The sequence below is a fragment of the Cornus florida genome, unplaced genomic scaffold (assembly GCF_030987335.1).
Source record: "Cornus florida cultivar Cherokee Brave unplaced genomic scaffold, ASM3098733v1 CherokeeBrave_3.0.0_Hap2_Chr01, whole genome shotgun sequence".
NCBI classification, from domain to species: Eukaryota; Viridiplantae; Streptophyta; class Magnoliopsida; order Cornales; family Cornaceae; genus Cornus; species Cornus florida.
The window spans coordinates 28,447,158-28,458,089 of record NW_026775571.1 but is presented as its reverse complement, the minus strand read 5'-3'; the positions used below and the strand labels follow the sequence as shown (position 1 = coordinate 28,458,089).

Sequence of the window (10,932 nt, the reverse complement as noted above, 5' to 3'; positions counted from 1 at the left end):
GAAGCACCTCAACTACTAGCGAGAGATGTATATAGAGCCAAAGAGGAGGCGAGGAGCTCACCTCAACTACTAGCAATGCGAATATCGGCCACGGGACGTCATTTTTCTATTTGGGTCGTAGGCCTAGTTTGTTAAGAAGATAAATAGGTTTTGTGATTGTGTTTAAAGGAATGATTTATATGAATATTCAAAACTTTTGGCTGTGTAATTCAAGGCAGGTTTTAATTTATTGATGTTGTAATGTCAGGATCTAATAAGATGTGCCAATGTTGGACATTAGTACCAAATTAAAGCAATCCAGTAACTGCGAATTTAGGCAAGAATATGATTGTCAAATAAGATCACTGATTTGAATCAGTACTTTAGATTTGAAATTGAAAAGAAATTAGTATAAACTTTGAAGTAAATTTTCGCCAATCCTATGCTGTACCTTTCAATAAATCAAACTATTATTGATATATCGATAAATCAAACTATAAAATTGCAATAATACTCTGGATACACTATTATGTATCGTGTCATACTCGTACATACCTTCCTGATTTACTGTATTTTACAATACAAGGAAATCTATTTGTTCCAACTACCAATCAAGTTCTTATATTTACCATAAGAGAGGGTTAATACTTTCTTGTACCAAGATATGATCCAAAATATTATCGAAGAAGAAGATACCATGTGTAGTGTTGTGCAGTAAATGCATGGCTGGCATTTTTAAATAATAAGATGATCTACAAAGTCATATAAACAAAAATATAAATAAAACAAATCTAATCTCATAGCATAGCATAGCATACCATTCACATTCACATCCACAATCACATTCACATTCAAAAGAAAGGAATAAGAAAATTGAGAACAGCTTATATAAAAAGTGAACAGCTTACCCTTTCTCTAAGAATTAGTAAAACCTAGGTAAGAAATATAGAGAGAGAGAGGCTGCAATGAATAGTTAAGTTGTGAGGCCGCCTTCTCAACATAGAAAAAAATGTTTTTTAACACTGTATCCGCAAGTAACAACTGCTCAATGTTATCTATCTTTCGCTTAACAGCTCAGTAACAGGGCAATTCTGCTTCGGTTTTACACACCCATTCAATTTCTTCTTACTCAATTATCCCGATACCTTTGTTCTCCACATCAATGTCTCCCATCCCCGTATCTTCCTCCTCTTCGCTTCCATCATCTCCGCCAACCTCCTCATTTTCACGGCCTAGCTTCGCCAAGTGTTCAGAAAGTAGTTTATCCTCCCGTTCGCTCACCTAAACAAATTCGTATTAGATACACATTTGAGATAGCTAATTGCTATTCCAACTGACGAATTGAATTAACGAAGGAATCTTCGGAGTAAGTTTCTCAAGTAATTAACAGAAAAGAATTCGCAGAAAAGATCGTTATGTTTAGGGGGGCAAAACAAAAATAATAAAAAAAAGGCAAAATTATGTCTGAAGTCCGATAAAAGAGAAATGAAGCTCACTGTTCTAGGTGCCTCCTTCACGGCAAGTTTCCCCTTGTGTTCCTCTATTGCTTCAGTGCAAGCTTCAATTGCCTTGTTAAGAATTAATATCCCTTGTTCCTGCCCAATCAAATCAAAAAAATTCATTCGAATTTTCCAAAGTCCTCTTCGCAGTTCCATATAAACCAAGGAGATCAACAAATGAGAAGATAGTGATCCCCTCAGTGCAAAGCGAGAAAAATTACAGCAAAAGCACTTCAAAAGAGATTGTATAACTAAACATAATGATGACATAAAGAAATGAGTGGATAGAACTGATTCTGAATAGTAAACTCAAGTTTAGGCTGATTATTCCACTGTCTCTTTCCAGTAATTAACGTTATAGCAGTGACTTATAGATTGTGTGACAATACACGAGGAAACAAAATGACATGATAGCTGTGCGGGGAGACACCATCACACAAAAACTACAGTGATCTCAATAATTATAAGTAATAGCGTAGCAGCACTCAATGCAGGTTAGTTGTGTAGCTTCAGTACAAATACTGGCATAGATAAAAGAAAAATCGGGCTTATGCTCGTGCTTCCTAACAAAAATTTGAGTGGCATCTCAAAATTCCAGCATTTTAATGAGGAATTAATGCCCAGTAGAACAAAAATAAACACAAGAGATAAATATAAAGATATATAAGAAAGAGACAAAGCAATCAAAACGTCTCAAAAAACATAAGCCGAAACTATTCAAATTAACAAATGAACCAATGAGAGAATTAAAACCCTACATAGATTTTAAAATCTTAGAAACAATACATTCCAACCTTCAAACAAACTAATCTCAACTGTTAATAAACTTAAGAGTAAAGTGCAATTAACCCCCCTGAACTACCATATTTACAGAAAACCACTTAAACTATTTCGTTTTTTGCACAAAAAAACCCCAGACGACACTGTGCCTTTTGGTTTTGACAGGAAACTCGTCACATGTATTTTAATATGGCAATTTTACCCTTATTACCATTACAATATTGAATCAATAAAACCCCCAAATTCAGAGACTCACCACTCCCATATTCTCTGCATCTTTGTCCGATGTTAACCTAATGAGCGGCCATTCTCTCGGCCATTCTCTCTGGGCCATAGAAAATTGAACTAAAAACAAAATCAGCCACAATAAACAGGTCTTAGCTTCCATTCTCCATCTCCATTAGCTTCATTCTCTACTTTACCACACACTCTCTCTCTACACACACACACGTGTGTGTGTGTGTGTGTGTGTGTGTGTTTACATGCGTGGAACTCCCATCTTTTTATCAATAACAACCATTTTAATAGCCAAAATTCCTTAGGAAATTAGCCAAACTCTGAGAAATTTAGGCAACAACTCCCATAGAAAAATCCTAGCCCCTATCTCTGCTACTCCGGCCCCAACATTCAACTTTCAATTTCATTAAAAATAATATGTCAAAACCTTAATGCAATAATTTCATCTAAGATGGAAATTGAAACCCTATTGCAATAATTTCATCTAAGATGGAAATCAAAACCCTAACTTCTCTATTCCAATACAAACTCCATGAAAGAAACAATCAAATCTAGCACCCAAAAAAGAAGTAAAATCAATGAATGAATCAGCCATTACAACAAAAGAGAAAAATTGGAGAACTTGAATTTGGAGAAGAGTCAAGTGGTTGCGGATTAGGAGGAACATAACAGAATCTTCATCATCTTCGTCTTTCTAGTTAGCCTCTTCGCCGTTGCTTCATCACAGCAGTGTAGTCAAGTGACCTGGGTGTTCCCCCTCCAATATCATATTCCATATTAGACACAGAACAATTGATTTAAAGATGAATAAATATCTCTCCATCTGCAATTATTAATAAAACGTGGTACTGAAACCACTCTGCTCTACAATAGTCATGGCCTTTTAAATGATGGGAACAAATGATGTTGGATGATGGAGGTGGTGGCTGCCGACTGGGGAGAAAGTAAAATAAAAAGAAAAAGAAAAGAAAGAGAGAGGCGGCAGCTGCCATGGATGATGGAGGTGGTTGTAGGGTTTAGAGGGAGAGCGAATGGGTTTACAGAGTAGTTACTTGTTAGGGTACTAAAATAAGGTTGTGTTTGGCGCAATAATTCGGTGAGGTTCTGATAGGGTGATGTGTTGGCGCAATTCTATTGGCCGTTGAGATTGCACTTGACACATCAGCAATTGTAGTAACTAAAACAATGAAACCAGGTCATTTTATTAATGGGTAATTTGGTAATCCAACTTTTCCGGTGACCTCTGGTGAGTGTGATTTTTAATTTTGTCCTTAAATTGCATTTTAGAATAGTTCAGGGGGGCCGCTACTTAGTTTAGGGGGGTTTATTGCACTTACCCTAAACTTAACTGTAAGAAGCCTAAAGAAACAGAAATAACGTGCTATAATAATATAACCCCCTGCAACAGCAACACACATTGCTACAATGACTTATTATTTCTCACCTTTACATATAAAAACTATGACAATAATGGGAGAGAAAATCTTGGGCCGCCGCTTCCCCCCCCCCCCCCCCCCCCCCCCCAGCGCAGCGGCGGTGGAGAGTATCTTCTCTAACAAAGCTACAGCTACAGCATCAAGTTGTCACGATGTTCTTTGAATCATAGTGATACTTAGAGCTGTACCATCAACTAGTTTTTTAGGCCGGCTCATGGTTCAACCATTTAAGCAAACTGGCTGGCACACCCCATTCTCAGGCAATAAATATGTTAAAACTTAAAACAAAAATTACAAATCTGATGTTGGCCCATTGATTAAGCTTTAATTTTATTTGAATGGTTAAGGGTTTAACTCCCTCCATTCTTATGATTGAAGGGGCCTATTTATATATTCCGTAGAGAGATACTTCAACTTTGTGAACCTGATCAGTGGACTCGCTGAAATGCTAGTTCACCATTCTCCTGGCCAGTTCAGTTATAATAACAATATGCTAAAATACACTTAATAAAAAATACTCTGAAAAGAAAAGATAGTTCTCACATTGAAAATAAGACGCGACATAAATTGTAGATATAGGGAAAGTCATGAGTTTCAGAAAAAACTTGATCTTAAAACTTTGTTGCATTTTTATTTGTAAATCTATAGATTGGCAGGAAGGAGAATCTTCTTTCTATTATGATAATAAGATTTCAAATGAGAGAGGCAAGCTGGAAATAGTATTTTTAAACCTAGGCTGCAAATCACCATCGGATTGGTCGAAACTTGGCCAAGTTAGTCCAAGACTCTGCCGTATCAGCAAAGTCAACAATAATTATTATTTTGACCGAGATCTGACTCAGATTTGTTCTGACCAAGTCTAAGTTGACTTGATTAAATCGGGCCAAGTTAGTCCCAGACGAGTTTTCAAACAATTTTTAATTCAAATAATGTCACAATTAATCAAAGAATACTTTATGAAGGATGCAGTTACCTTATCAAGAGTTTGAGTATTAAGAACATATAGTGGAGGAGCGACCAGTTTAATTTTCACCGGGCACTGCAAATTGCCAACAGCTTCAGCCTTTCGCATGGCTTCCTACAATGGCATAGATGTAGTCAAGTAAAAATCATGTAAAGAACTTGCAACCAACAATACCTTCTTCAATATTGTAAAATCATCATTGTTTAAAGAGATAAGATGATAATAGAAAAGATATAGAGTCAAAGGACGACAAAAAGTAGACCTTAATGTGAAGAACGCCATCGAACTGGAAACATTTCATCTCAATATCAGCCCGAATCTTCAATGGCTGTGGGGTCATTCTTCTCCTAATGTCTTTTACTAATGCATCTTTAACATCCTCTGACATAGCAGGAACCACCCTAGTAACCTACAGAATGAGGGGATGGAAAGTGACCTTCATACCGATGGGAATAAGGTAGCCTAAAGACTAATAAAAAATAAAAAATAAAAAATGTGGCCCAAAGACTTTATTTAAACAAAGATTACCTCTTCACCATCAGGACCAGTTTCTTTAATTACACGGGTGAGAGTATTAATAATCGAATCAGGATCACTAACAATTAACTTGAATGCCTGCGTCCAAAAAGAAAAATCCAGTATAATTCTACAAGTTCCAGTACAAGAAAAATGCTAATTTGAAAGTTGCACACTATCTCACCTCAAAAGCATGACCATATTTTCGATACAGAGGCCAGCCAACATGGATATACAGATCCTGACAAGGATAACTTTATGTTAGAAGTAACCCATATGCAGAATAAAAAACCAACAAATTAACTATTAGCAGTGAACTTATTTGTCAAGTATAGTAGCATACAATACTCATATGAATTTGGCAACACTACATTTTCAAAATTATGTGGAACAACAAAATAAAACGCCCAAAGGAAAATAAATAAAAGAATGGTCACACGCCAGCCAACAGCCAAATTGAAAAGGAAATCTGTCAGGACATCTAAGCTCAACCTAAATAGCAGCCAATCTAACTAGCATATTCAAATGACAAAATTAGCAAGAAATCAGCTAAATCCAAGCATATAGAGCAAATCTAGTAACAGACGAAGTATACACCAGCCACATGGAGCTGAAGTAAATTGACAAAAATACACGGAACCCGAAACAGGAGAGTGAATGAGAAAGGATGCTAGAGTTGGTCCCAATAGTGGATTATCTCGCCTTCTGTGATGAGAGAACATTGACAAGAGAGAATGACTAGCGGCGAATGAAGGCAAAAGGTATGTATGGGGGTGGTGGGATTAATTTTGCTTATAGCAAAACAAAAAATAAAGAGATGCAGACTGGCCTTGGTGCTCGAGATAGAAGACGAAGTGGCACACACGCGATGGGGGCGTGGACATGGAAGGCAGATAGGGGGGCATGTGGTGGTGTCTCCCTCTTGGCTAGACCGAATTAGTAAGAAGCATAATGGGCCAAGCTCGACAAACCCAAAGATAAAGAGAAATGAAGTGGACCAAGAGAAACGGGCCAATCATGCTAGGCCCAAACTTGGGTTGGGCCAAACTCAAAACAACAAATCGCTAGGGCAAAGATAAAATTGTAGTTGGGTCGGAAAAACAAAAAATGGCTACCTGAACAAGACCCAAGAGTATTAGGTACGAGGCCCAAGCAACAAATTTGACCTAAACAGGTTAGAAATTTAAGCCTAAAGCCAAATCATCCTTCAGCTTATTTTCTGGGGATGCAGAAATCCCAGTGGGGTGGAACTGACAATGTCAGGTGTTCTCAGGAAGGAAGGGGCTAAGAGCAGTGCCCATTTCGCATGAAGTTGGGCTCAGTGAAAGCTACAGAGAGGGAGGTGAGGTAAGGGGTCTGGTGGGAAAAGACCAGAACAGAGAACCTAGTTATGGGTAGACTGTTGCGGTGCAAGAAAATGGGGAGGTGGGGCCAACTCTGTGGGGAGAAAAAGGATCCAGATAAGGCTGGTGAAAGGGTGTGCTGATAGTTTGCTGGCAGAACTCAGTGTGTGTGTGGAGGTTTGGGGGAGTTGAGAAAGCAAATAGATGATGACAGTGTTGTGGTAGAAAGGTGTGAATCGGACGACAGGTATAGTACACCCACTAAGTGGAGGATGGAGGACTTAAATTGCAATGCTACCTGGGTAGACTTGGGTTGCTGATCACATGAATGAAAATCAAACTCTCGTGATGAGGGAAGACCAATAAAAGTTCTGAAGTGGGTTTGACTAAGCCCTTGGCTGTATGGGTTTTGATGCGAAGGGGAAAAATGATGGTTCAGTACAGGGTAGATGAAGATGAGAACTGGGGGTGATGGACAATATAGGTGAGGTGAGCAAGAACTTAGGTTTGTCCTATGACAATATGAAAAGCAAGCTAGAGCTATCTCATGCAAATAATAGTGAATCGAAGACGGTAAGGAGGGAAAAGAAGGCATCTTAGAGGGGAGAAAGGGAACTCCGCAACTTGATCTCCTATATGAACTATGATGTTACGAGTGGTGGGGGGGTAACGCTGTTGTGTGTTTATGATGCTCCAAATAGGTTTCCCTTTTGAACACTTCTTTTATACAATCTTTACTTATCAAAATAAATAAATGAAGCCCCGAATAGGGTCATGAAATGTTTGGGGCCTCAATGACCCGGACAAGAGAGAGGTGGTGAAGTCATTTTGAAAGACGGGTGCCCAAGTCATTTGTTTACAAGAATTCAATTGGCTTCTTGTTCTAAGGAGATTGTAAGGAGTGTTAGGGGTAGGCAGTTTGTGGAGTAGAAGACCCTTGATGCTATGGGTTCGGCCCGTTTTTTGTTGATGTGGGATAGAAGATGGATTTCGAAGGTGGATGCTTAGAAGGGGAGGTTTTCTATCTCCTATCTATTTTCATTAGAGGAAGATGGTTCACATTGGGTGTTTTCAGGGGTGTATGGCCTAGTAAAGGATGCGGAGAGGAGACTTCTATGAGAGTTGTTGGAGCTCACGAGAATAGTCTGGAATCTCCCCTGGTATGTGGGGGTTGATTTCAATGTGTTTAGATACCCCACGAGAGATCTATGAGAAGGAGGAGGACATCTGCTATGAAGGAGTTCTTGTAATTTATGGACACGCAACAGTTAATTGATCTTTGCATGGAATGTGCAGCTTTACTTGGTCTAGTAGAAGACAAATTCCTACCCTATCTCAGTTAGATAATTATTGTCCATAAGAGAATGGAAAGAAAAGTTTTCAGATGAGGACATCTGCAACGAAGGAGTTCTTGTAATTTATGGACACGCAACAGTTAATTGATCTTTGCATGGAAGGTGCAGCTTTACTTGGTCTAGTAGAAGACAAATTCCTACCCTATCTCAGTTAGATAATTATTGTCCATAAGAGAATGGAAAGAAAAGTTTTCAGATGTAGCTCAGACAGCTATGGCTAGACCAATATCAGATCATTATGTTGAGGTTTGAGAATATGTGACTCCGAGCGAAATGCTTCCAGGATAGGGTAAAAGATTAGTGGGGCAGATATGAAGTGAGGGATAGTCCAAGCTTCTTCATTCTAGCCAACAAATTGCGCATGGTGAAGGTAGATTTCAAGAAGTAGTATAAGTGTTTGGTAATTTGGAGTGGCATAGCAATAGACTCCGGCTGAAATCTCAAGAGTCAGATCAACATGAAGGACGTCAGGGGCTGGATGATGTGGAGAGCAAAAAGCAATAGAAGGGAGGCATATAAGGCGGAAATCCACGTGATTGACCATTATGGAGGAGATTTATTGTTTACAAAAGTCCAGGACTTTGTGACTTAAGAAGGGGTAAGAAATACATAGTGGCTACCCATTATGGGTAGAAAAACAAAATTCCTCCATCGGCTGGCGAACGCTGATCAAAGGGGGGGACAAAGGGTCCTGCTTCTAGTTTCAAGTGAAATGATATTCTATTTCTATCAACTAGTAAACGCTGATCGAAGGGGAGATTTCGTACAAAATCCTCCCCAATGCTGTTGTCTGCCCAATAAAGATAAATAATAGAATATGATATCTCCTGTAGCTGTAAAGGGCTCTGCTTCTAGTTTCAAGTGAAAGGTCAGCTAAACAGGTTCCTCGTTAAGATAAAACCACGCATTATCAAATGCTGGAGAGAGTACGAACTGAGAGTGAATGCCTAAATTTCTACCCACCCAACCTCAAGTAGCCCAATACTCAGATTGGCACATTAGTAGCCCTCAAAACCAATGAATGACAGTGGTAGGCTTCTATAAAATCACATAGTGACAGTGGCTTTTTCAAGTACTTTTAACAAAGTATTTTTTTCTTCAGCGAAAAATTAGTAATTATATGTGAATATATAACACTAATATAAACAAGTTATCTAATTACTTCTGAAAATTTGTTGTGGTGGAATTAGTTATTCAAAAACGAAGTGCTAATCTAGACAGAAGTTGAGTTATTGATGTGCTATAGCACTTTCTTTAAAAATCTTCAAACAAAAACCACAATTTACTAGATTCAACTTGTGATTTTTTATGTTTCTTCTTATAAGGAAGAAAACTACCAAAGGAAGTACAATGCCCAATGCTGGTCTCGCCTTCACAAGAAAACCCCTGGAGTCAAACAAATCCTTTGGCCATTACTCACTCTTTGTCCATAGAACTTATCCAAAAGTATATTAAATGTGCTCTTCCAGAAGAATTATGATTCTCATGAGTACACATACTTGATGTGCAAATACATACATATATATATTTGCTTAATCATAAAGCATACTTCCATAAACAGAGAGACAGGCACAATAAAATAAGAAAAAGAAAAAAAGTACCTCGAGATCGATCGTCATAGTCTCAGCGACGTGTCGCATGATGGAGTGAACAAGCTTGCTCTTATTGTACCTGTCCTCACAGACCTGAATGTCCTCCTCGGAGACTCTCCTCTTGCTGAGATTGACGTAGCCTTTGTCTTCGTCGACGTGAAGGACCATGACGGGCTCGATGCGGCCGACCTTGATGAGGCTGTTGATGCTGCGAATCCGACGGCGAGAGAGCTCGGAGAGGAGGATCATACCCTCGATGTTGTTGTACTCCAGCAGCGAAACGTAGGCGCACATGTCGCCGATGCTCTTCACCTGAATCATCACCGCCATGTCCACATCTGGGAACTTCGCTTCGTACATTCGACACTCCAGATTAGGTGTGTTCGTCGCCATGGTTGTTGCTTGGATGAGACTGCGAGTCTAGGGTTTTTTTTTTTTTTTCCTTTTTCTCTAGGAACAGATGAGTAGAAGAGAGTAGAGCTAGAGAGAGAGAGTTGGAGAGAGAGAGAGCGAGGGTTTTTGTTTCTGATAAATATGCTACCGATTAGAGTCTCAAATTACCTCCCTTTTGGTAAGAAATATATACGTGTACAACTCATAATAGGTAAATCATATTCGCATGAAAAATAAAATATAAAACTTACCATTTATGAAATATTTATTAATAAAACTTACCATAAATATTTATTTTAAGGAATGAAATTTACCATAAATATTGTAAGTTTATAAAACTTTTTCATAAGGTCAATTTTTAGGTGGTTATAGAAAGTAATTTTTCTTCAAAATTTTCTTTTTCTTACTAACCAAATTTTTAAAGTTTAAAAAAAAATTCATTTCAATTATTTTCTTATTATTTCAATCCCTTATTTGGAAAATTAGATTGACTTTTTTCTTTCTTATAAGTTTCTAGCCAAATATTTTCACTTTGCAACTTCTATCATTTTCTAAATTTCTATTACATGTTGATATCTTGCCATGCTTTATTACTTTTAAATAAATAAATAAAATAAATTGGTTTTACAAGGATAAATTTGATATAATAAAATTTTAAAGTTATGTTGTCAACCACTTTTTTGTAAATCTAAACCGAAAAAAAAAAAATACTAAATAAATAATTAAATGATTAAATTACAATTTGCTGAAATTACACCTCCCTCTATTTTTTGAGAAGTGAAATTCACACTTTATTTTTAGGATAAATTGCATTGACATTCCCTGATGTTTCGATAAA

General features: G+C 37.7%; 1 protein-coding gene across 1 annotated transcript; it reads right to left on the bottom strand.

The window, feature by feature from the left end:
* Window positions 1–844: 844 nt before the first annotated feature.
* On the bottom strand, window positions 845–10,232 carry LOC132294078 (eukaryotic translation initiation factor 2 subunit alpha homolog). The gene is made up of 7 exons (XM_059791809.1): window positions 9,711–10,232; window positions 5,596–5,652; window positions 5,424–5,510; window positions 5,158–5,304; window positions 4,905–5,009; window positions 1,476–1,574; window positions 845–1,260 (listed from the first exon to the last, which is right to left on the bottom strand). Exons 1-7 carry the CDS (start codon window positions 10,092–10,094, stop codon window positions 1,105–1,107), a joined length of 1,035 nt encoding a protein of 344 aa, XP_059647792.1. The 5' UTR covers window positions 10,095–10,232; the 3' UTR covers window positions 845–1,104.
* Between the last annotated feature and the right edge of the window lie 700 nt (window positions 10,233–10,932).

What these genes read in the sequence shown, in the direction of transcription:
- LOC132294078 (XM_059791809.1), bottom strand. Translation starts at nt 10,094, where the DNA reads ATGGCGACGAACACACCTAATCTGGAGTGTCGAATGTACGAAGCGAAG. An exon ending in AATATGGTCATGCTTTTGAG is followed by an intron (nt 5,511 to 5,595) that starts GTGAGATAGTGT and finishes TTTTGGACGCAG; the next exon opens with GCATTCAAGTTAATTGTTAG. An exon ending in ATGGCGTTCTTCACATTAAG is followed by an intron (nt 5,010 to 5,157) that starts GTCTACTTTTTG and finishes ATGCCATTGTAG; the next exon opens with GAAGCCATGCGAAAGGCTGA.